This window comes from Eucyclogobius newberryi, unplaced genomic scaffold (assembly GCF_026437365.1).
Source record: "Eucyclogobius newberryi isolate DKJ021-1_F unplaced genomic scaffold, fEucNew1.0.hap1 SCAF_15, whole genome shotgun sequence".
NCBI classification, from domain to species: domain Eukaryota; kingdom Metazoa; phylum Chordata; class Actinopteri; order Gobiiformes; family Gobiidae; genus Eucyclogobius; species Eucyclogobius newberryi.
In genome coordinates this window covers 19,482,107-19,507,989 of record NW_027315779.1, presented here as the reverse complement: position 1 = coordinate 19,507,989, position 25,883 = coordinate 19,482,107, and the positions used below count along the sequence as shown (strand labels likewise).

At 40.2% G+C, this 25,883-nt stretch overlaps 5 protein-coding genes across 9 annotated transcripts; all 5 read left to right on the top strand.

Moving 5' to 3' along the window:
• The first annotated feature begins 1,043 nt into the window (after positions 1-1,043).
• zfpl1 (zinc finger protein-like 1) lies at positions 1,044-3,754 on the top strand. Of its 3 annotated transcripts, XR_011926946.1 has the most exons (9): positions 1,044-1,259; positions 1,609-1,721; positions 1,794-1,905; positions 2,140-2,333; positions 2,404-2,482; positions 2,584-2,790; positions 2,871-2,994; positions 3,066-3,484; positions 3,521-3,754. XR_011926946.1 is itself a non-coding variant. In XM_072446580.1 (8 exons), the coding sequence occupies exons 2-8, from the start codon at positions 1,620-1,622 to the stop codon at positions 3,250-3,252; spliced, it is 1,005 nt and encodes a 334-aa protein (XP_072302681.1). In that variant the 5' UTR covers positions 1,044-1,259; positions 1,609-1,619; the 3' UTR covers positions 3,253-3,754. The 3 variants fall into 3 exon arrangements, 2 of the variants coding, with proteins under 2 accessions (XP_072302681.1, XP_072302682.1); XM_072446580.1 differs by having other exon boundaries at positions 3,066-3,754; XM_072446581.1 differs by having other exon boundaries at positions 1,077-1,259; positions 1,590-1,721; positions 3,066-3,754.
• Positions 3,755-4,967: 1,213 nt separating this feature from the next.
• LOC140361014 (uncharacterized) lies at positions 4,968-9,732 on the top strand. Of its 2 annotated transcripts, XM_072446579.1 has the most exons (7): positions 4,968-5,105; positions 5,184-6,815; positions 6,933-7,932; positions 8,238-8,266; positions 8,417-8,578; positions 8,650-8,710; positions 8,789-9,732. In XM_072446579.1, exons 1-7 carry the CDS (start codon positions 4,972-4,974, stop codon positions 9,722-9,724), a joined length of 3,954 nt encoding a protein of 1,317 aa, XP_072302680.1. In that variant the 5' UTR covers positions 4,968-4,971; the 3' UTR covers positions 9,725-9,732. The 2 variants fall into 2 exon arrangements, with proteins under 2 accessions (XP_072302680.1, XP_072302679.1); XM_072446578.1 differs by having other exon boundaries at positions 5,184-7,932.
• Positions 9,733-10,338: 606 nt separating this feature from the next.
• On the top strand, positions 10,339-12,981 carry rom1a (retinal outer segment membrane protein 1a). The gene is made up of 5 exons (XM_072446577.1): positions 10,339-10,542; positions 10,719-10,955; positions 11,873-12,303; positions 12,388-12,634; positions 12,712-12,981. Exons 2-5 carry the CDS (start codon positions 10,806-10,808, stop codon positions 12,919-12,921), a joined length of 1,038 nt encoding a protein of 345 aa, XP_072302678.1. The 5' UTR covers positions 10,339-10,542; positions 10,719-10,805; the 3' UTR covers positions 12,922-12,981.
• Positions 12,982-14,535: 1,554 nt separating this feature from the next.
• frmd8 (FERM domain containing 8) lies at positions 14,536-18,270 on the top strand. 2 transcript variants are annotated; one of them, XM_072446574.1, is made up of 11 exons: positions 14,536-14,669; positions 15,650-15,742; positions 15,844-16,011; positions 16,085-16,186; positions 16,285-16,343; positions 16,415-16,581; positions 16,757-16,972; positions 17,062-17,185; positions 17,263-17,412; positions 17,631-17,856; positions 17,931-18,270. In XM_072446574.1, exons 2-11 carry the CDS (start codon positions 15,652-15,654, stop codon positions 18,041-18,043), a joined length of 1,416 nt encoding a protein of 471 aa, XP_072302675.1. In that variant the 5' UTR covers positions 14,536-14,669; positions 15,650-15,651; the 3' UTR covers positions 18,044-18,270. The 2 variants fall into 2 exon arrangements, with proteins under 2 accessions (XP_072302675.1, XP_072302677.1); XM_072446576.1 differs by lacking the exon at positions 14,536-14,669 and adding an exon at positions 15,115-15,135.
• Positions 18,271-19,748: 1,478 nt separating this feature from the next.
• Positions 19,749-25,082, top strand: vps51 (VPS51 subunit of GARP complex). The gene is made up of 11 exons (XM_072446573.1): positions 19,749-20,134; positions 20,379-20,508; positions 20,580-20,726; positions 20,805-21,024; positions 21,674-22,568; positions 22,793-23,008; positions 23,924-24,007; positions 24,087-24,221; positions 24,296-24,417; positions 24,532-24,619; positions 24,703-25,082. The coding sequence occupies exons 1-11, from the start codon at positions 19,955-19,957 to the stop codon at positions 24,961-24,963; spliced, it is 2,478 nt and encodes an 825-aa protein (XP_072302674.1). The 5' UTR covers positions 19,749-19,954; the 3' UTR covers positions 24,964-25,082.
• The last annotated feature ends 801 nt before the right edge of the window (positions 25,083-25,883 follow it).

The following is a 25,883-nucleotide window of genomic DNA, read 5'->3' as shown; positions in this document are numbered from 1 at the left end:
ATGTGGCTTTCCAGGAAGCCAGGACTACAATTCAAGGGACTAAACTTGCCCTAAATCAGGATTAAATCCTGACTGAACTGAATGCTGCTTAAGGTTAAAGGAAAGTTTATTGTCCCCATAGGGAATTTGTCCTGTGCATCGAACCCATCCTTCAAAGGATGGGTTCGATGGGTCAACCTGTCAGGAGCAGTGGGCCCTACAGCAGTTTTTTTTTTGGGGGGGGGGGGGGGGGTTGATGGGAGAAAGAGTACTAGCCACAGTGTTGCATGTTGGACAGGTGATTGGACCTGATGATGTTTGGGACTGTGAGGGTCTGAGGGACAGGAAGACATTGGACAAACTACATTCCATTATGGACAATCCTGATGGATAGGGGAGCTCAGTCTCCAACAGACTATTCAACAACTCCACTGTAACAGAAAACATTATCATTAATGTGCATTCATATTTTTGCACTGTCCAAACCTTATGACACATGTTTTTAATTGTATAAGCACATATAGCCTTCTCTTCTTCAAAAGTGTGTTTTCTGTCCATAAAGTGATCAGTGATACAAGTCAAACTAGTAGAAAGTAAACTGCTATTAGACTATGCAGTCTAGTCTAACCCGGACAAATTTCCACTTTGTTCCATGTTACATGTCTATGTAGGCCTATGACGTAGGCTACTGTTGACATTTTACCAATAAAGGGTTAGTATCATCATCAGTAAGCATAGAAATTGGTGCCTCATTGAACTTAAATTCCTCTTACGACTGAGAGCCGATGTGCTTTATGTCCACACTGCACCATCTTCTGACCAAACACATGTACTGCACCTACTGTTACTAAGTTTTTTTAATCAACAAAAATATGCAAATGTAATTCTTGTTGTCGGTGAATGCCAAAATTATAAAGTAACGCCCCCTTTTAATATCAAGATCGATAGTATATTACATCCATGGTCAAGATAGGCTTCATGATTTAGATTGAGAACAATAATACCTTAATAGTCCTGCATGGACATGTGCTCCGCTAGAGGGCGCAAGTGTTTTTGTGTTGGAAACACGAAGAAGAGAAAGCGGAAGAGACGTGGCACAAAACAGAAAGAGGAAAGGATCTTACTTCCATGGTAAAGGGGCGGCTAAATGATCAGAGCAACTATCATTGCTACTGACAGCTTCTGCACTATCAGATATTAAAGAAATAAGCACAAATGACAACGGTGGAGAAATCTCTGGGACGTACCGGTCTCGACTGAGTCTTGTTTACACGTCTGAGGTATTATATTTAGACGTATTTACGCTTGTGAAGATGCTTCATGTTGATGAAGCATGGCTATGCAACAGCTTCTAGCAAAGCTACAGAAGCATATTCCTGCTATAATGAGTGACTGTTTCATTTATGAAGTTCGTTTCATCTATGAAGTCTGTTAAAGAGCATTAAGCCGATGTTGCCCGTTGGAAGACTGTTGTATACATTGAAAAAGCAAATGAATAGAAGCATTCAGACAATGACGTACATACTGTGATGATTAGATCAATGCGTAGTTGAGACATACGAGCCACACATAGTCACATGACAATAATCTATCAGAAATTGATACTAAAGGCATTTGTTTCTGTCGCAGTATAATTCGCTATGGGGCTCTGCAAGTGTCCAAAGAGGAAGGTCACCAACTTATTTTGCTTTGAGCATCGTGTCAATGTGTGTGAACATTGCCTGGTCTCTAACCATAACAAGGTTTGTGAAATATATGATTTGTGTGAAGGATTTCAACCATAAATGACTTGCACAAATTATTTTGTTCTCCAGTGTATAGTCCAGTCATATCTGCAATGGCTTCAAGACAGCGACTACAATCCAAACTGTTCTCTTTGTGACACTCCACTGGCAGATCAAGACACTGCCAGACTGGTGTGCTATGGTGAGTGAAGAGTCACTTTCTATAGCTTCATATTTGTCTTCAATTTGCTGTTCTGTGTAGACCTTTCTGACCTCAAGGCCCAAATGTTCCTATAGAAAGAAACTTGGGGCCCAAGCACATATAAATGTATTATAGTTCACTGGTTTGTGGCCCTCGAGTAGGTGCTTGTCCCCCGTTTTAGCAGCATTGTGGCAAGTACAAATAATGATGAATTATTATTTTTTTCCCTCACAGATGTATTCCATTGGTCTTGTCTTAATAATTTGGCTTCCCGGTTGCCTCTCCACACGGCTCCAGCAGGATACCAGTGTCCCGCCTGTCAGGGTCCAGTATTTCCCCCGTCTAACCTGGCCAGTCCTATTGCAGATGTGTTGAAAGAACAGCTATCATCTGTTAATTGGGCTAGAGCCGGGTTAGGTCTACCTCTGGTAAGATCTGGTTACCTCTTTACATAAATTAATGACTAAGTAAAATTATAACAAACTCATGTTCTGACAGATTGAAGAGCATCTTGTTGACCTGGATGAAACTAAAGCTCCTGATGTAACCGATTACAATGACTGGTCAACATTTGAAGGTGTGTTTAAAGGTTCATTATGCCACAATATCATGAATTATTCTTGTTATGCAATTTTAATAAAAGCAATTCTGGGTTATTGTTTCGTCTATGTGTCGCAGCCCGGGAACAAAGTGAAGCCTACCCAAGTCATTCCTACAACACCAGTCTTCAACAAATCCCTTCAACAAATCCAACAAACACTATTTCTGCCACAGTGCAGGAGGAACTTGGAGATACACAGAAAAATGGAGAAGAAACTAACAAAGAGCATGCCGTTATAAACTTTAATAAAGCCAATATTAATGACACCCTCACAATACATGCAGGTGATGAACTGTTACATGCTTCTCATATGACCTGCTACTGTAGTAACATAATAATATCAGATAATGTCATGTTGTTTTAGCTTCATCTCCAAGAAAGATCTATGATACACGAGACACTGGCCACAGCTCAGTCACACAGATCGACTTTGATGATGACAAATACAGAAGGAGACCAGCCCTGAGCTGGTTTGCACAAGTTCTCAAGTTAGTAATTGATATGAAATGTCACCAGGTATCTCAGAATATTACCAATAACTATTTTTCTTCTCTCACAGGAACCGTACTGGAGGAAAACGTACAAATCTGACGTGGAAGCAGCGGATGTTCATGTTTCTTTTGGTTGGAGTTCTTGGATTTTTCACTTTGATCATCATCATGGCTAAACTTGGACGGGCCTCAGCTGGCTCAGACCCAAATTTAGACCCTCTTCTTAACCCCAACATCCGTGTAGGGAAATACTGAGAACAAGCATTGAGTGCTTGCCTTGACACAGCCTTTAATACTGTGGACTGTGCAACAGTGTGACTTTAAACCTAGTTGGTCCGACAGAGGGAGCTAATTAATGGTATTGAGTGGAAAGAGATGTGGGGCTTCTCCAGAATGGAAATGTTGCTGCCTGTGTTACAACACAAAAACTGGAGACATTTATTTTTAATGGGATTACAGATTTAAAATGAGTGGTGGGTATTTATTTGTTCAAATCCTGCAACCATACATCTATTAAAAGGAGAAATTGGTGGATTCAACACAACTGAAACAACTTTTACGTATGACATTTTGACATTTAAAACCGGATGGGTTACACAAAATTGTGTGCATTTTTGGTGGCTTTATGATTATTAATATACAAACGCAAGTTATGGACATTGAGTAGCTTCCTTTTAAATGAGCTACAGATGTAAATGTATTTTTTCTGATGCATTTCCTCAACTCGACTACATTAAATTGCAAATAATATTTGTGATTAGTCTTGACTGTTTTGGTCTTTTGTTTAAGATTTGTACAATTATCTTCTATAGAAGCAATCGTGTATTTTAAACTAATGATAGTTGGTATCATGCATTGAACGAGGCACTAGGGTGACTAACTGAAATAAAGTGTAATTTTGATTATGTAACATTACATGCAGCCTCTGCCAAATCATTGTAATACTGACGATCTTATTAACCAGGTAGTGCCAGTAATGGGCCAACACTTGGTTGTGTATCACGTGAAGGTCTGTCGTGCCATTCAACCTTTCCACTGAACTTTCCAAAGCAGTTATGGATGACATTGGTTCACTTGGGTTTCTCATTGATGCAGGGAAAGAAGCCCAAGGCAACAATAATCACATGTTATAAAACATTTGGTTAAACGACACATCTTGCTACATAAAGTTAAGCATAATATTTTGCAGAAGAATTATTTAAAGTGTTATTTCACTTTGTCAAAACCTATTCAGCTGTGTAATTGAATATTGTAATCTTTGTCATTGTCACTAAATTAAGATTCAGTGTACCCATTTGCCTGTGACTTATCAGGATGGATATTGTTCTGACATAATAGGGGCAATCCAGTCAATATTGACTGATAGTTAACAGAACTTCACTGCAGTACTGGTCAGCTCCAGGGCAGAGACAGACATTGTAGACTGAACAGTTATGAAGGCTTTACGTTCATTTATTTAGAAATTAATACAAGGCTACAAACTAAAGATTTATCAGGTTGCAATTTCATATTGCTTGACAAAAAGTACAAAAGTACTCCTGAAATATATTCAAAAAATATGTATGTTTAAACAATATTGCTTATGGTTGGAAGTATATATTAGAATAAATTTGAACCAGAAATGTACACATTGCTCTCAAAATCTATATTTAATGCAAAAGCTGGTGTCATTTCTGCTGACTGTATCATTGGATGATCGATTGAGTAGATGTCAATAAGTGTGTGCGAGTTTCATTGGTGGTTTCCCAGTACAGTTTATAAAGAGGACGCACGACAGATCAGTGGTCTCTGCAACATCATATGAATGAACACCTCTTCCTCTTCAATCAGTTCATGTAAGTACATTCAACTTAACTCTCTTAAATGGTTGTATTGTTGTCAGTGCAATTTGTGCATCCTGTGACTTGATTTAATCAATTTTACTTTTTTGCAGTTAAGTGTATTTTTTGGGCACCAGCAAACACTCAGAGGAAGATGGAGAAACGTTCTAAACCAATCAAACACAAAATGAAAACAATCAAAGGTCAGAAGATGGAAAGGTCTCCACAAGTGAAGAACCACACTCAAAACCATTATTACAAACACTCAGATGACAATGACAGCCACGAGTAAGTATATTTCATGTTTTCTTTACAAAATAAAAAAGTATGTTTTGACACCTGTTTTGTTTATGTTTTGTTGTACAGTACTCATTCAACCACAGAGGACAGCGTTTTTAATGACCCTCTCCATGACAACCAATATCACCCCTCTCATTTTCACAAACAAAGCCATCGCAGTTCTTCCACCTCAAGTACTTCCATAACATCGTCCTCATCTTCATCTTCATCTACTTCTTCCTCATTTTCATCATCATCTTCCTCATCTACATCCTTCTCTTCTTCCAGCTCTTCATCTGAGAGTGACAGTGAACGTTCAAATCCACGGATCAAACCTCAACATTCCCGCTCATGCACGGATATCTCCAGGAAAACCAGATATTTTGATGAATGCGATGACACTGCCCCCTTGTTGGAGAAGGACGAACATTTGGACAGAAATCAAATACACGGCTCAACGCCTCAAAGTGGTTCCTGCCAAGGACAACAGAAAAATCTTAGAGATGAAAGTATCCGCAAAGCTAAATCAATGGAGTCCCTTGCAAGACCAAAGCAAAATGAACCACATGGAGCAGAACAAGACGAGAGAAAAAATGAAGCTAGAAATATAGTGAAGGAAAAAATTCAATTCTCCGCGTTTCTTAATGAGATTACTCGGCAGGTGCTTAGTCCAATGAGACTCACGACCCTCGGAGTGACCAAAGCACAAAGGCCTCACAGTCCAGTACAGGGTTCTGCCGGATCTTCAAATCCTGAAAATAGCAAGATGAAACAAGAACAACAGACACATTTGCAAGGCAGTGCAGATTCAGCTAGCTCAGGCAAACACTCACAAAGCAGCATTAAGCGTTCACATTCTCACCAAAGGCACTACAGTCACCGTTCAGTAGGCTCACCGGATCACAAGACAAGGCGCAGTTTCAAGAGGCATCAGTCATGGTCCTATCGCCATCGCTCCTGCTCACCATCAGACAAGCACCACCATCATCCCTGCCATCATCACCGGCATGGCAGTCCAAGTAATGAGAATAATTACCAACATCGTCGCAGTTCTACTTACTACAACAATGACCACCACAAAACTAGTCGGCACCATAAAAATCATCGTCATTGCCATTATAATGATCATCAATACAGCACAACTCATCATCATAAAGATTATGGGCACAATGTCTCCAATCGTAACTCAAGTCAAACTGATTATGGAGACACTTATCCAAGTCACAGCTCTCACTTAAAAGAACATTCAACATCACCTGCATATCACAGACACCATAGTGACACTAGAGATGACAACAAAGGAAATGTTACCAAAAGTCACCATAGAAATCATTACAGCCCAGACCATCGCCACAGTGAACAAGAACATCACCAAGAAGAGCACCGTGGTGATCTTCATCATAGTGAGACTCAACATCACACCCACAGCCATAACCATCATCAACGCAGAGAACATCGCCCCCAGATTGAAGATTACCATGGATCCCACTTGAGAAAACACCACCATAACAAACAATATGCACATGATCACAGTAAGCATCCTCACCACCAAAATGAATCTGTACATCGCCATGGTGATAAAGACCACCTTGAACCATGCCCCCATCATCAAAAAGAGTCCCAATTTTATAAAGACGGCAATCACAGAGAGCATCGCTCTCACCATGGAAACCATCACAGTGAGCCCCATCACCATCACCATGGAGACCATCACAGCAAGTCCCGTCACCATGGAGACCATCACAATGAGCCCCATCAACATGGAGAGGATTGCAGTGAGCCCTGCAACCATGGAGACCATCACAATGAGCACCATCACCATGGAGACCACCAGAGTAAGCCCCATCACCATGGAGACCATCACAGTGAGCCCCATCACCATGGAGACCACCAGAGTAAGCCCCATCACCATGGAGACCATCACAGTGAGCCCCATCACCCTCACCATGGAGAGAATCATAATGGAAACCTTCACAATGAGCCCCATCACCATCACCATGGAGACCATCACAATGAACCTGATTACCACAGAGACAATCGCAGTGAGCCCCACAACCATGGAGACCACCACAAAGAGCCCCATCACCATGGAGACAACCACAGTAAACCTCATCACCATGGAGACCATCACAATGAGCCCCATCCCCATGGAGACCACCACAGTGAGCCCCATCGCCATGGAGACCATCACAGTGAGCCCCATCACCATGGAGACCATCACAGTGAGTCCCATCCCCATGGAGACCACCACAGTGAGCCCCATCGCCATGGAGACCATCACAGTGAGCCCCATCACCATCACCAGAAAGACCATCACAGTGAACCCCATCACCATCACCACGGAGACCATCAAAGTGAGCCCCATCACCATGGAGACCCTTATAGTGAGCCCCACCATCACCAGAAAGACCATCACAGTGAGCCGCATCACCATCGCCATGGAGACCATCACAGTGAGCCCCATCACCATCACCAGAAAGACCATCACAGTGAACCTCATCACCATGGAGACCCTTATAGTGAGCCCCACCATCACCAGAAAGACCATCACAGTGAGCCGCATCACCATCACCATGGAGACCATCACAATGAGCACTATCACCATGGAGATGATTGCAAGGAGTTCAGTCATCTCCATACACATAATGTGGGCCACTCGAAACACCCTGAGAGACACTGTAACTCACACTTTGGTCCTGAATCCCCCCAGATCCATTCCAAAACAAACCAGTGCCACACTGGCTCCCAAGGAAAACCAGCAGAAAAATCTTCTAGACCTGCCAGTGCATCCAGTCAGGACGAGGAACAGACAAGCTTCAGTAACGTGTTACATAAAGTATGACATAACATATGACATAACGTTTATTTGTGGTCTGGTACCAGTCGAAGTTGCATGCTAACCTAATTAAAGATGGATTCTTAATTGAACTATTCACCAGGGGATCAATACAGCATTTGTCCTGTGTTCCAAGGTCAATGTACTTATTTGAGGTGGACAGTGGATTGGATGATGACTTTTTTTGGTTAATAACATATTATACACTAAATAGCTTATTACAGATCAAAATGTTTACATGTTTTTATTTACTTGTGTTATTATTTTACTAACTTTAACTTTAACTCTACTTTTGCTCACCACAGGAAAGTGCAGATGGAATGGGGCAAATAATGTGAGTTGGAAAATAGTGAAAAATAATAATAAATCTAAATGACCAATCATTTGTAGCCATGGGACTAGATGTTAAAGTGTAATATTTTTTTAAATAAAATTACAACATACATTTTTTGTATTTATTTTGATCAAATCTAATATCCAACAGAATACTACAAGAACAGAATGAGGGGTTGCAGCAGAGTCTGTTTCAAACCGCGGTGAGAGTGGAGTGCTTGGGAGAGGAGTTCATGAGCACTCGTCACAGTTTGGAGGCCGAGCTTCAGAGGACACGCATGGAGCTCAGTAACCTCACGGACAGATTTAAGAGGTAATGCAAACAGAACAAAATGTCATCATCAGACCTACAATAAGATCATCTATTTGCACGTATCATTTTAGATTACATGACAACTGCTCTTCAACACAACAAACTGTGCTGGAGCATAAACTTCATTCGGTGGTAAAACAACCACATTTATTCAACATAGCAAAAAGCGATGAATATTTGTATCCTCAAAAGTAACTTGTTTTAAAACAGGCCCAAAATATGGAAGGGGAACGCGAAAGGCTAAACAAACACGTTTCAGCTTTAACAGAACAACTGGCTGACGCAAAGTTTGTCAACAGCGTGGACACAAGCGACGTAAGATCCCCGTCATATCTCATATCTTGGCATGTACTCAAAATTATTTCTCTTTTTCATTTTAATTTACAGGCAACACAACGTCATATTCCTCCGGTTGCCCCTCCACCAGTTCAGTTCATGGACAGTCTGAATTGTGCTCAGGACAAAGTTGCAGGGCAGGAACAGTCTCTAGGGTCAGTCCCCGAGGAGGAGGAATCTGATTGGTCAGAGATAGGTGAGGAAACGCCTAGATTTGTTTTGACAGGTTTTAACCGAGGCCAAGCATGGAGACAAAGAGAGAGTGATGAGGATAAGACCAGTGAGTCGGGAAGGGAAGACATATTTCAATCAAATTCATCACGTCCCTCGATTATACCTCACCTGCAGTTTACTGTCCACAATGAAATTCTGCCGCTCACACACACTAATCTCTCCAACATCGTGACATGTCAAAGCTCCTTCCAGATCACCACAAATCCAAGTCTAGGCTCCGCTGTTCTTGTCCGGTCGGCGAGTTTGGAAGAGATCCCCTTGGCTTGTCACTCGATGCCCAAAGAGCTCCGAGGTACAGAGGCCATGATGGACCTGCACCACTCAGGAGGAGCAGGAGCTATTCATGACTTCGATAATGAGTTCATCCATCACCTGAAAAGCAACAGGGACACTGCGCACGTGAGGCAGATGGATTGCAGTGTGTCGGAGATGGATACGGCCATGTCCAATCTGCAGTCAGCGGAACGCATTCTGAACCATCTTATATCTGAAACACAACATCGTGACGCTGAGGTTCACGGCTGGTGCGAGCCAGTACCAGATGAGTTACTCAAAGGGGAGCGAACAAAGCTCTAATGGTGGGCCCAATGGTCCACACGGAATGTGATTCATCTGTACATTCTACGTTTGTACCTGTACTGTATGTATGTATGTATGTATGTATGTATGTAAACGTAGATAGAGATATCATATTTTTGGCCTTTTAAATGTATATTCACCCTTAGTCAGTGACGGCTAAAATAAATGTGATTAGCTAAATCTCAATATAAGTAACTAGTTAATGGTATATAGTCATATGCTAAAAGTATAGTCATATATTTTGTAAACTGTCTCCCTTTGCCTCCTTTAACTTTCTTTAGTGTGGAATATTCAACAACTAGCTAATTATAATGAATGAATAATTACCGGTAACTTTTGTAATATAGAAATATGCTTCTCTCTGTATTTAATAAACGTAAGGCTTAGAGGATTCAACTTAGTTAAAATGTAGGTTTTTGTCTCAGTTTAAAGTACCAATAAACGATAAACGAGTTACTTTTGTCTTTCCTTTCAAAGTAAAACTGCACTGTTGATTGTGTATCATACTTGATACATCTTGATACGACAGTGTCCACAGTTTCTCAGTCACAGAATGAAGCATATTCCCTCTCATACTTGAGAATCTACACGTCAGTTTGAATTAGGTTTGTCCTGTCTCTGTGTGAGGGAGTGATGGCTGCTGAGCTGACATTGGCCTGGATTGATCAGACCTGTTTAATAGGATAGGAAGGCATTAGCTGTAAGATGTTCACCCCAGCCATGTTCACCAAATCCACTGTACGGCCCTCTGGAAGGTGTACAGTGGTTGCTGGGAATAACACATATTTTTCAGCATTTTTTGAGAAATAACTAAGGTAATTATCAAAATAGTAGAATACTAGACAGAGACTTATGTTGCTTATTACTTGCATTGCTATTTGAATTTGTTTTAATTTGGAAACTATTTTATGCTATTAGCTTAAATATTATCCTTTTACTTACTCTTTATATTGTTAAATAATGATTTTAGTTTACGTGTCCTTATTTTCAGACAAGGGGTTAGGCTGCCCCTTCGTATGTTGTTGCTCTCCTTCCCCTTTTCCCCCTCTGAGACTCGGACTCCCTGACTTCAGCAATCATGGTGGTGATGAAGCTGAAGTTCCCTTTTGAGAAAAGGGTGAAGCTGGCCCAGGGACTGTGGCTCCTCTCATGGTGTGCCACAGTGGCCGGAGCCATGACCTTCACCCTCGGGTGCATCCTCAAAACAGAGCTTCGCAGGAGGGGAGAGGTAACAGTAGCCCAGTCTAGTTTTCTTTAAGCATGATTAAGTAGGTAGATTTAGCAACCTTAATTAAAAAAAAGTAATTTAATAATAATAATAGTAAAACATTTCATAAAAGATAAAATGTGTGTTCACTTTTTTAAATCATCAAGTGCTATTGCTAATACTGACTTAAAAAGACAATCACTATATTTTCTGGTGATGGTTTGAGGGAAATTCAACTTGTCCTTCATGTGACCCTCTTTGGATGACATTAATAACCTGGCTTAATTTAAATCTGTGTCTCAGGCTCTTCATAAGAGAGTGGTATAAATCCACAGAGTTCTGTTTGACTACAATACCTGTGTCTATTTAAATGTCCATTATTTGGTGGTTAATTATATTGCGTCATGAGATGTAGAGGCTCTTTGGCCCGAAAGTGCTGTGTGCAGTAGGTGTAGTCTATTTAGCATTTGAATGGACTTATTGTAAGTTTAGACTCCTGAGTTGGCGGAAGAATAGCAAGCAATGCATTACCTCCAAGAAGAAACTCACTGTCAGCCAAATACACAGTGCAATATCCATCAGCCTCCTTCAACTCTTTGAGCCTCCAATTATGTGTAAACTGTAGCAAGAGACACAATCAGTGCTTTTACTTTAGTGGTCAATGTTTGTAGCAGCCAACTTCTGAAAATATGAAAAATAACTCAATCAAACAGCAACAATTAAATCGTTACAACTTTCCAAAGCTCAATTTTGTATTCAAACTAACTTACAGCAGGCAAAGTGACAGCCAGTTATTATTTTGGCAAGTACATAATTCAAGATACCATTCCTGATTTCAATGTGAGCCTGAAATTGCAAGAAGGTCTAGGACTCCTTATGGCTAAAAAGTTGCTTTAGCTTTAAGAAGTTCAGTTCTGAACAAGCTCTGATCCTTTTAGGTAATGGACAACACCGACATACACATTGTACCCAACACCCTCATGATTGTGGGTCTGGCCTCTTTGGGAATAAATTACTTTGCTGGAAAGATTGGTCAAGATGCCCTGGATGCTGGCAGATTTCCACGATGGAAGAATTTCTTGAAGCCCTATTTTGCAATCTCCTGCTTCTTCACTGTCCTTATGCTACTGGCTGTTGTTATGAGCTATGCCATGAAGGGCAGTCTGGAGTCCTCACTAAAGGTGGGCCTGAGAAATGGCATTCGCTTTTACAAAGACACAGACACCCCAGGGCGCTGCTTTCAAAAGCAGAATATTGATCGACTACAGATGGAGTTCCAGTGTTGCGGAAACAATGACTTCAGGGACTGGTTTGAGGTGCAATGGATCAGCAACCGCTACCTGGATTTCAACTCAAAAGAAGTCAAAGAGTAAGCTCTTAAAATAGCTAGCCTACTTTATTTCTGATTTCCTTTGCCATTTTGACCCGTTTTTCCCTTGTTTGTTCTCCAAAGCCGAATCAAGAGCAATGTGGATGGTCGGTACTTGGTGGACGGAGTCCCATTCAGTTGCTGTAATCCCAGTTCTCCGAGGCCATGCATCCAGTATCAACTAATGAACAATTCTGCCCACTATAACTACGACTACCAGACTGAGGAACTCAACATCTACATAGATGGCTGCAGGGAGGCTTTACTAAACTACTATATGGGCCTGATGAACACTATTGGTGGTGGTGTGTTTTCTGTATTCCTCTTGCAGGTACAATACTTAAACAGCACAAATATAATTGTCTTTTCATGTGCCTACACTACTCAGTGTATCTCTTGTCTTTTTAGGGCTCAGTGTTGGTGAGTTTGCGGTTCTTGCAGACTTCTATGGAGGCAGTGGGAGGAAGTGAGAACACAGAGATCGAGACGGAGGGCTACCTGCTGGAGAAGGGAGTGAAGGACACTGTCATGGAGTATCTGGACCCAGTAATGAAGTTTCTCCTCCTTAAGAACCAAGTTGAGGAGGGGGCTGAGACACCAGGCCCATCCAATGCCTGAACACACAGAAAACACACTGTATCTGAGCTATGCACCTGCTGTTCAGGAGATGAACATTCAATCATTCCAACAGATCATTGATTTAAGTTTTACATTTTGTTTATAAATAATATACATACATACATACATATACACAATTACACACACACACACTTACACACACACACACACACACACACACGCACACACACACATACACACACTTACATACACACACTTACACACACACACACGCACACACATACACACACACACGCACGCACATACACACACTTACATACACACACATACACGCACTTACATACACACACTTACATACACACACTTACACACACACACACACAAACACACACAAACACACACACACATATATATATATATATATATATATATATATATATATATATATATATATATATATATATATATATATACAATAAACACATGGCATCTAGTTATTATGTATAAGATATATTTTATATTTTATTTCTTCAATAAATATAAATGATATTAGCCATTATATTATATTTTTCTTGCTGTAAAATTACACGACCAAGTAAATAAATTATGCTTTGGAGTTACCCTGTCACTATTACTTTGCTCAAACATATTGTTATATTAAAAGAAAATGCAATTTCATGTGGTGTGATTTTGTCATATGTAGGAGGCTCTAGCCTACTGTATGCATCTGGGTGCTAATAATTGGACACTTTAATAAAGTTATTATTAATAAAAAAATTCAGATCTGACTGTGTGTTTCCCTCAAATAGATAATACCTACACCAGTTACATCTCGTTCAAGTGGATTAAGGATTAGGGAGACGAATTAAATGTTAGTCATCTCAAGCGTGACACCTTTGTTTTGACACCTTCGTTAAAGCTGTTAATCTTGTTAGTAAAACTTGCTAGCCTTGCAGTCACAACACTATACTCTACGCGACACTGTACTCTACTATACTCTCTCTGGTGGCCCTACGCCACCAGAGAGCCCCAGACCACCAGAGGGCCCCCAAAATTCTGAAAATGATGACAAATGTTAGGTTACAGTACAGAAACAGCAGTTTCTCTACCTCAGTATTTCTGTCTGATGTTGGAGGCAAAACCAAATAGATTCATGGACGTGATTACAGTTGTGTGTCATAATGTCTGATAGTTGAGCCAGACTGTTAGTAAGTGGTAGGCCCCCTAAAGTGTTACGGAAATGGTCACAAAAGTGCCAACCATGAATTTGTGGACAGTAAACATCAGTAAATGTTAGGGCTATAAATAGTAAATAGTGCATTTGTGGCAGTCCATGGACATAAGTCGCGGTTGTAGCCTAAAGCATGTTCTGTCCTGTCGCAGCAGGGACCATGGCCCGGACCATTACAGGGACCTCCTCTAGGGGCGCTGTTCACTGCTCTGCGCGAGACAGTCAAGTAACAAAATGGTGTGACATGTAGAAGCTAATACAAATCCTTTTGTTATTGTCATGAACTAAACTGGCATCTGTAAATGACAATTGAACCTTTAACTGACGTACTCTAAACCAATTTACACCAGCCACTGCACCAATATTTGAATAGATCCATGAGCAGCAGCGCTCACTTGCCAAAGGAAATACAAAACAATCCAGTCCACGCTTCTTCTTTTCCAGCTGAAACCCGCGGTGACGCCTTTGACACGTGATCATCTAACGGCTTGGTGCTCTTCTCAAACTTTTGGTTTAGATCTCTCTCTTTAACTATTTCTTTTGAAGCTGTGTGAAGGTATGTGCGTGTCTACTTTGTGTCTACTTTGTACAGGGTTTTTTAAGCACGAACTGAAATTACACATCACTATCGTAACTGTTCCTGAATCGACAATAATGTGTTAGCATTGACAGGGAAAGTTCACAGATGTACACAAGTAACGTTATTTAAAAAGCCGTGTTCGCTTGTTGAATATTTGTCACAAATACATCTTTAGACCCTTGAGTCATCCTGGTCTGAGATGTTTACAGTCACGCCCTGTGCAGAGGGACTCGTCCAAACAGCACTGCTAACATCCTAACTTAGCTTAGCAACCACAGCCCGACAGTCTGCGTCAAATGACTAACAACAACGAGCTAAACTAAAGAGAGTTTATAAGACGTGAGGCTATTGCACCTCTGACAAAGCTGGATACAAGGCAGGCTACATCTGCTGCCTGGATTGTGAATAGAAATAGAGAAGGGCAGGTCTACAGGAAAGTAAGGTATGATAGTACATGCTAATAAATAACAAATCATGTTAATGTGGTACATGTTCCTCTGGTAATGTAGCTTCCACATTAAGGTTGGACTTGTGAACTGGTCTGTGGTCGGATTTAATGATTGGAAATCAAAACTTGGTTCGTTAGCTCATGCTAGCTAGGCAGGGCCTCACATGTTCACCGCCAAACTTAACGTTAAGCATTTTTATTCATTCGTGTACTAAATATATATTAAACCAGCTAAGACGTGTGATGAGTTGTTATCTGGTGGGGTACTTCTGTATCTTGAGGGTGAGGTCAAGGGTTACCAATTTTAGCAAATATTTCTGTATGTTCTTGTCTTTTACCACATGATGGCGCTAATATAACACCTCTGATTGAAACAAAAATAATGTCACATTTTGAGTTGGAGGATGAACTTTACTTCTATAGTTGTTAATATTGTGTAAAGAAACTTTGACCAAAATTGTATTTGAAATCATGATCATCTGATGTTGTCTTTTGCATTATATACAAGGAATGGAAGGAGATGAGGCCAATTTTCCACCAGATTCCTCAGATAATCTCTCTCAACGAGGAAGCGTTGCCTCATCTGCAACACTTTCTCGTGGTAAGGCCAATTGTGACTTTAATAAAATATGTTTATGTACATGTGTTACAACATAATCTTCAATACAGTTAAACCCACTCCCTTTACTCTTATTTTTCCAGCCCAAGATGTGCTGATATATTTGTTTGGAGAGAGTGCAGTTCATTTAACAGTGGAAGGCCTTGGTAGTGTCACTGTTCAGGAGTTGGGACGCAGTGTGCGCGAGACTTTGAATATTCCTGACTCGATACAGGATGTTTTTGCCTTCTGGTTGTGTTCTCCATTGCTTGGTAAGACAATTTTGACATTACGCACAAATGAACATCTACTTAATATCACTAACCATGTTATGCTTTTGTGCAGAATTGCAGTTAAAACCAAGACATCAGCCATATAAATTATGTCGGCAATGGCACGACCTACTGTATCGCTTCACTGAGGCCTCAGAGGAAGACATATCACAAGGTAAATGTGGTAAGATTATAAGGTCTGATGTTACGGTCAATTGTCTAACAAATAAATATAAATAAATAAATATAATATAAAATTGTGCTTCTCCTCAGACGAGCCCTTTCTTCAATATCGTCGCAATGTTTTTTATTCTAAATCAAAAGAGCTCCTGGTAAAATATTGTACCTTTTTATGACTTTTACATAACAACTTCTTTAATTGTAGATGTATTTTTCTGATCAGATAGAAGATGAAGCTGTTCTAAGGCTATTGTTTGAAGAAGCCAAAAGCAACATCCTCACAGGGCGATATCCCTGCGATCCAGAGCACTGGACCAGCCTTGGAGCTTTGAGCCTGGCTATAGAAGAGGGAAGTGGACTAGAGAGCCAAAAACTAACAGCTACAATAAAGTAAGATTCTTAAACTGGCGATACAATATTTGTTTACTTTTTAGCTTTTAAGTGCTTACAAAGTACACCTCCCATTTGTACATTTTCGCAACCATAATGACATAAAGATCAGTTTTGTAACACCAAACACCATCGACTAGTTGCTAAATTACATACAAATTTGGTTTGTTCTTAGAGAAAAGAAGTTGTCATCTTTCCTGCCAGCTCACGTTGCTTTGGGCAGTGGAGGGCTGCTGTCGACGCTTAGAGGAAAGTCAAGTCGTCAGGCATGTCTGGAGCAGAGCCTTTTAGAAGAATACAGAAAGATCAGCACATCAGCAGGGAACTCCTCTGAGTGCGCACAGCTCCTACACCATTACCTTAACACTTGCCACTCTCTGCCTTATTATGGGTACGTAATGTGTGACGTTTAATGTGTCAGACCACGCATGGGCAAATTGTCTCCCAAAAGTAATCATAATTTAATGACCTAATTAACAGATGTGGCTTCTTCTATGGAGATATTGACAAACCTGTGCAAGGGATCCTCCAAAGAGGACGACGGAAAGCAGTTACTGTTGGAATCTGTCTGGAGGGAGTGTATGTTATGGATGTCAAAGAAAAGGTGCATAATTTAGTTGATATCACATTAACTACTTGTTAAATGCATGGATACATTATCTACTTTATTAACTTTTTTAGCATGTACTACTGGGTTTGAGATTCAGTGAACTGTGCTGGGACCATACCTATCCAGAAGAGGAGGGGGACTCTCATATACTGTGGCTGGAGTTCGATGGAGAAGAGGATGGCACTCCTGTCAACAAGCTCCTCAAAATCTACTCAAAGCAAGTATGTTCAAGCACTTATTTGTAAAATATAGGCTAAGTTCTGAATTATTGGTAAAAAAAGAAAAAACCTAGCCTTACAATTGTGCTATGTATTTATGTGCATCACTTTAAAGCCACTTCACCAGAAAGCTTGTGCTTAGCCACACAAGATAAATGTGTTGATTATTGTACATGTTTTTTGTAATGGGGGCAATCTGAGATCTGTTGTATGTCACACAGGCAGAGCTAATGAGTGGCTTCATAGAGTTCTGTGTGGAGCTGAAGTGTGTATCCGAGGCCACGGCAGCAGCCGACACAGATGGCGAGACTAGCCAGGCTCAAGCTTCTGGAAAAGATTCGAGCAACAAAAATGGAAGAGGAGGGCGGCGGGGTTTGCTACGCAGACAAAGCAGCGTTGTTTGCAGCCGTGTCCACTCACTTAACACTATTAGCTATGTGGATAATGGTGAGAAATCTGTCTATTGTACTAAATGTTGTACATCATAAGTTTAGAATAACGGAACTCTGGTTGTTTTTCAGGAAAGGAAATCAAGCGCTTGAAACCAAAAAGAGCTGCGTCTTTCTTTTCTCGACAGGCAACAATATCTACTTACTCTGCAGTTCAAGGGGCAGACAACCTGGAGCAGGGTTAACTTTTCAACAGTTAACTTTTCAACTCTTCTTTTTGCCTTCAAAGACCAAACCTTTACATTTTACACTGAAAGCCAATGAACAAGAAAACATGTTACTGTTAATATATTGATGTGGAAAGGACCAATTGAGGGATATTTATATCTTGAAGTCATGTGTATATAAAGAGAATGTGGTAATGTGAACATAACATATTAAACTCCTCCATTCTTCAAGGTGAGCCTGGGGGGAGACAAAGAAGTTGTTTAATATGTTGATATGATAAGCAGGTGAGCCTGGGGGGAGACAAAGAAGTTGTTTAATATGTTGATATGATAAGCAGGTGAGCCTGGGGGGAGACAAAGAAGTTGTTTAATATGTTGATATGATAAGCAGGTGAGCCTTGTCGTATCGCCCTATACAGTATATCACCAGGCAATGAAAAACATTTACAAAATCTGCAGTATTCTTGGGCAGTGTGGTTTTAATATTTCTGGTAAAGCTCAATGGGGTGCTACCACTTTATGATCATTTCATTTAGAACTTTTTAGGGCTTTGACATTCTGTGAAGGGACAATTCTTATTTTTCTGTGGTCAATATTGTTTTTGGTGATATTTTAAACTATTTGCTCCTGCTGTTTTCTTACATACTGCCGCTAAGCACTATTTATTTGAGCAGTACTAATTTTCATATGGCTAACATACCTCAACATATATAAGACAATTAATTTATTAATGAATTAAAGAGTTCTAAATTGGAAATATAAATTGCACCACATATCATATATTTTTCCTCAATCCCTTGCCCAAATGATACAAATATTAGAAGTTACTAACTTGCAGGTTAAGCAATGCTCACTGCCTTAACAAGCTGTTAGTTTGAACAGCCACTGCAAAATTAAAAACACAATCTTCTGTAAAATGTAAGTTAATGGAACTGATGCAATATTGTTTTGTTTTTTACTTTGTCAAATCCAAACTAAAGTGAATGTTATCTAATTTTATCTGGATTGATTCTACCTGACTGGACTTAATTGTGGAAGGGATTTTGTTGATTGTTGAATATGCTTTTACAAGCACACCAAAGTAAGCCTGTATGCCTCAGAGGTAATACTAAAAAAAACTTTTTTTTTTTCACAATAAGCCTCTAAAACCCAGCCTTTCTCTTATACTAAATATCCCATAATGAACTCCAGCGGTCCCTTGTATCCCATACTGTACATGATGCATATTGTGCATTTGTTGTAGAATAGTTATTCCCACAAATGACATCATGCTGCACTATAATACCATTTCACTTGTTCACTTTTTGTAACTGCTTTGCATCTTCTAACATTTTGGATGATTTTTGGTTAAGAATTTAAAAAAAATATATAAACATTTGTATACTAATTTAAAGACACCTCGGAAATAAAGTGCCTACTAATATGTACTGTTTTGATTGACGGTTCTGGGAAAAATTGTATTTCTCATTTTAATGTAAAATTGTGTATGCTTTTTAACCATGTATTTTTTCCTCAATAAAAATAAATGCACAAGCAATATTTTTTCTGTTTGTTGAGTGGCTTTAAAATAAATTAATATAAAAATGTGCTCTGATAAATATTTTTCACCCATTTCCGGTCTCAGTGCCTGAAAGCATCTTCATGACGTGTCACCGGATGCACTGGATTGGCTGCTAACCAGGAAGTAGCGTCGCTGTTTTGCTAGTTGAAGGGGTTGTTTTGAATTGTGTTTTATCCCCCGTTATTATAATGCCATATTTGGTTGAATATTTAGCGATGAATGCGTGGTAATATCAGGGATTTAAGTTTGTCGACGCTGAGTGGAGTTGAAGCAGGATCTTCCTCCTCTGTGTCACATTAGCCGCAAGTCTTTCCGCGTCTGGTTCAGCTTCTCGTATTCATACAATTTATAGCAATTCAGAATAGAAAATGAACAGCGAGGTGGACGACTCTGCCGCAGACGACAGCGGCAGGAGACGTAGGGTGCACGGGATGCTGAAGCTTTTCTACGGGCTGAATGAGGAGGGAAAGGCCGTGGAGCAGGCAGAGTCCTTGGATCCCTGTGATATCAATGGGCCTCACTTCGACCCAGAGCTTTACCTCAACAAGGTGCTGTCCTGTCTCTAAATCGTAAATGCTCATTGTTTTTATGCAAGATTGTGTTTTTTTTACATGCAATTATTCGCAGGGCATTTTGGATACTTGACTTGAAACACAATCCTTTCTCGAACCTAGCATTCAAGTAATTTTAGTTTCTCTGGAAGAAACTTATACTGTGCTATATTTTTCTTATGCCGTTAATATTATTATTATTTGATGATGATGATGATGATCTTGTTCTATTCTATTTCAGCTGCGAAGAGAGTGCTCTCTTGCAGAGTTAATGGACCACGAGACATGCATGGTCAAACAGATCCGGTCTTTGGACAGTGACATGCAGACACTGGTGTATGAAAACTACAACAAGTTCATATCTGCAACAGGTAGAATAACAAAAAATAAATTGTAGCGCAGTCCATATCCATCCCAAATATCACATTTGTTTGTTTTCCAGACACAATAAGAAAGATGAAGAATGATTTTAAAAAGATGGAGGATGAAATGGACTGTCTTTCTGCAAACATGGCAGCGATAACAGACTTCAGTGCTCGGATCAGTGGCACACTTCAAGACCAACATGTGCAGATTACTAAACTCTCAGGTTGGACAATGAACATGAAAGAAAACCAAACTCGATACTTGCTTAATGATAAAGTAAAAATGATTATATCCTTTCCAGGTGTCCACACATTGTTAAGAAAGCTGCAGTTTCTTTTTGAGCTGCCTGCCAGACTAAACAAGTGTCTGGAGCTCCAGGCTTATGCTCAGGCTGTGAACTCCCACCGCCGAGCTCGCTTTGTGCTGCTGCAGTACAGCCACCTCCCGTCCTTCAAGGGCATCCAAGATGACTGTCATGCCATCATGGACAAACTGGCTCAAGAGCTGCGGCAGAAGTTCAGGTGAGTTTCCCACAATTCCACGTTCTAGTCTTATTTGGTACTTGACTTGATCATATTTAGTGGCTGACACCACCTAATTACAACAAAATATATTAATATACTGTTAAGTCCTAAACAGAAATAATTAGCTCAATAAGGCTGGAAAAAAAGACTTGAATAGATAATTGTAAAAAAAAAAATGGTGCATGTGTTTTAATGCCCAGATAATCTTCTATGAATCTGTATTAAGAGAAGATGAGCCTTTATTTGTCCACACAATGGGGAAATTCCAGTGTTGCAACACAAGTAGATACAGAAGTAAAAGAACAGATAACCTATAGAAAACTTAAAAAAAAAAAAAACACTCTTTATAGAAAAGCTCATATTAAAAAAAAAAAAAAAACTCTTAATAAAAAGTAAAAAAAAAAAAGAATAGTAACAAAAGTAACACTCTTATTTACAGCAGTTATATGGACGGAGAATATTGCACCAATATGATTTACATTGAAAGTATTTGTTCATTCATCCAAGTTATTTATGTATACCAGTATCGTATTGTCATAAACCTTATCTTCTTTTTTTGATTTTATAAGGTTATGCTAGCTTCACTTTGACCGATGTGAGATATTCTCTTCCTTTTTTCCATTTGCTTGTTTGATTGCTCTGGCAGGGATGGTGGCACTAGTTCCAAAGATCTATCGGAGTGTGTGGAGCTGCTGCTACAGCTGGATGAACCTGCTGAGGAGCTGTGTGATAAATTCCTCTCCCATGCTCGAGCTCGGCTAGAGACAGATCTCCAGGGCCTGGAGGCAGAGATAAACGCTGATGCTTCCACTGTGAAGAAGGCCTCTGTTTCTGCTGCTCAAAAAGACTCATCAGCTGCAGCTGCTAATTCACCCTCTGAAAGCTCTCCTTCTCTGTCCTCCCCCCCCTCTCCCAAAACTGATATCCTGGAGTTTATTGATCGAGGCTGCAACGAGTTTGTTAGTAGCCTATGCTTAGTAATTACATCATACCAAGAGCTGTTTATCAACCACCCTCAAACTGGTGAGCTGGCAACCAAGAATATTCCCCAGATGGCAAATGGCAAGCTACAAGTGTTTGTAGAAGATCTTTCTACTCGGTATTTCTCCTTGGTCGAGCGAAGGATACAAGAGGAGAGGGGAGTTGGGGATAACTCTCTACTTGTGCGGGCTTTGGACCGTTTCCACCGCAGACTGCAAGCTGTGGCCAAACTACTTCCTGGTTCATCAGTGCCAAACCAGGGCACCGAGATAGTTATCCGTGCAGCAAACGAGCGTGTGAAGCAGTACCTGTGTGCACTACAGAGCTTCTACATGGACAGTTTGACAGACGTGAGGCAGGCCTTGGCCACGCCCCGTCTCTCTATGGGCGGGGCTTCAGTGGTGGGAGGATCAGCGTCTGGTAGGGACAACCCCAGCAGTTTGCCAGAACTGTTGTCGTCTTTATCATCCTCTATTCTCAATCAAATCAAGTCTGTGCTGGCGTCAGTGCACCTTTTCACTGCAAAAGACATCACATTCTCTAATAAACCATACTTTAAGGTCAGTAGTTATACTGTTCTGTATTTCTTATCACTCCATTATATGTGTTTCTTTGTTACATAAAATGATCATACATATTTGGTTGTACAGAAGAATGCTGATTGCATCCATTGTTTGGCCAGTGTAGTAGAAGTTTTAAAAGTACTTTTGAAGGGAACTGCTTGATTAAATAATAAGTTTCAAAGATTCTGTGCTGATAATCTTTTCCACTTTTCTTGTCAAAGGGTGAATTCTGTAGTAAAGGTGTTCGCGAGAGCCTTGTGGTGAGCTTCATAAGGTTTGTGTGCCAGTCGTCACGTCATTTCTGTGAAAGTGCAGGAGACAAGGGCGGCTCGACCCCTCCTGCCCTTCTGTTGCTGTTGTCGCGCCTCTGCCTCGACTACGAGACCTCCACCATCTCATACATACTCACTTTAACTGATGAGCAGTTCCTGGTGCAGGCAAGTATAACAACTAGAGTATGGACTGTACTGAAAGTATGCGTACTGGCCAGAACTGTGCAAAAGAGTTTTTTCACTAGTAGTGGGTGCAGTAGCTCAGTTGGTAGTAGAGTGCTCGTCCTCCAAAGGTCTGTTCAATTCCTGCTCCTGATATAAAAATATTTTTAAAAATTCCAACATCCTTGATAGAGCAGTTGTGTGGTATACTGCTGCAGAAAATATCACAATAAACAATAGTAATGGAACTATAATAATACACTAACACTAACACAAAACACTAAAGGAGGATAAACCCTGTAAACCCTTTTTAAATGTACAATATTATTAAATATGAACAAAAATATAGTAGGATGGAACCCTCCACAGCTCAAACAACAAAGTAATGAACATTTACCCACGTCCCCCCCAAAAAAGGTACTCGCAATAAATATTGAGTTCCATCCGTCATTTATTGACGGAGCTAATCTGCTCCCACAAATTAATACTGTAGTTGTGTTCGTGGGCAAGACTTGGCCCATTGTTTGCTTCTTTCTTGATGTAAAACGCTTGAAGGTAGAAAAGTAAATTGAAGGTAGAAAAGTACATAAATTGGCAGTTAAATTGAGCCATGGTGCACAAATGCCAAAATACAAAGAAACTGCCCGTACTAGATTTCAAACAAAATAAGTGTATTTATATGAATGCATTTTTAGCATGTGTCACTTTGAGAAGTTTCATTATCATCACTGGGTTATTAAATAGGGACTATTTAAATCACAGTCTTATTGGCCAAATCACATTTTGTACTTCCTCAATTAAAATGTAATAGTTTCCTCCCGCACCCACTAATGGAACTAATGATTATATTTTTTAACCATCAGTGTCCATTGTTATCTTGACTCTCTAAATGTATCTTACAGTTCTGTGTTTTCACAGCACCACAGCCCTGTCACACCTGTCACAACTTTGTGTGCTGAGGCCAGGGAAGCCACGCAGAAGCTTCTGAACCATTATGTGAAGGTTGGTTTTGACAGAATGGGTGTACAAAAACCTTTTGAACTTGCATCTGTCTTTCTGACTGTTGCTTTATGTTTTACAGGTCCAGGGGTTGATTATTTCTCAGATGCTCAGAAAGAGTGTAGAGACGAGAGACTGGGTGAACACCATTGAACCTCGAAATGTCCGTGCGGTGATGAAGAGGGTCGTTGAGGACACTACTTCTATTGATGTTCAGGTTATTTAGCAGTGATTTCGTCATGTAATGTTGAATTGCTTGTTTTATGAACTGTCTTTTGTGATTTGAAACAGGTCGGCCTTTTGTATGAGGAGGGAGTGAGAAAAGCACACAGCAGTGACTCCAGCAAAAGGACTTTCTCTGTTTATAGCAGCTCCAGGCAGCCAGCCCGTTATGCTGCCAGCTACACACCAAGGTACACACCTGCCAGCTAATGCTGTGTCGTGTTGTCCTGGGCCTCCATGTTTACAACATATCAGCTGTCTGGTGTGACAAGATACAAATGATTAAAAGCTTTCTCTGCCTGCAGTGCACCTATGGACACTAATCTGTTGAGCAACATACACAAGCTTTTTTCTGAAAGGATTGACATTTTCAGCTCAGTGGAGTTCAACAAGGTGAGCAGAGAATCACACCATGATAAATCATCAAAGATAATACATCACAGCCCCTTTCATAAGCAGCTTTCACGCTCTTCCAGGTGTCGGTCATGACAGGAATCATCAAAATCAGCCTCAAGACCTTCCTGGAGTGTGTCCGTGTGCGCACATTTGGCCGTTATGGACTGCAGCAGATCCAAGTTGACTGTCACTACCTACAAATGTATCTGTGGCGCTTTGTTTCAGATGAAAATCTTGTGCACTTCCTGTTGGATGAGATAGTGGGAAGCTCTGCTCACCGCTGCCTTGACCCCGTCCCCATGGAGCAGAGTGTGATTGAAGTCATTTGTGAGAGAGGCTAGATCGAGTGTGACAAATACACTATTATAATATGGTATATTACTGTATGGCTTGACATTACTTGCTTTCAGTAAGAATTCTTAAGCGGCTGTGCTGTTAATGCAAAATGGCTCCATCCAATTTACTTTTCTTCTTTTAAAAGATTTTGTTGCCCGTGGGCTTTATTAGACAGGAGAGGAGAGTGTGAAAGGGGGGATGAGAGAGGGGAGGACATGCGGTAAATTATCGGAGTCGGGATTCGAACCCTCGACACTGCGGCCTTCTGCACTTGGGGCCTGGCATAGTGTGCTGTGCCTTAACCACAAAACGGCACCAATTTACACGTCATCAGTTTTGTGAATCTGAAAAATAGAGTTTAAATTATTAACCATGTATGTATTTATTATTGTCCTCATGTTTTTATTTTTATTTTTGAATCACTGCCAATGCAGGGTATTTGCATATTGCCTTTTCATTTTTTTCATTTTTTTTCAAGATTAAATGTATATTAATTCAATATACAAAAATATTTAATTTCACCATATGTTTCGGAATATTAAACAGATCATTGTTAAAATTAAGAACTCTCATGTTTAATTTACGGTGTAGTTTGCATATCTTCAATAAAGAAAAAGATGCATGCACATGTGCTAATTGTCATCATTTGTTTACCTATGGTTCTAATTTATATATTTAAAAAATGCATTATTTAAAATGTCATGCAGAGGTAGTAACATGATATGAAATAAACCGTGTAAAATAACATTACAGCTTTATAAGGCATAAACTGGTGCGTAGAATAAAAAAGGTGCACGGAACCAGAAAGTCCACTCCATATTATAATAGATTCATGCTCCACTCTGTCGCCACCTCACAACGGTACCTGATTGGCCAGAGTATCTAAGCCCTGCCCTCTTGTGATGACAGGGGAGTCATATGATTG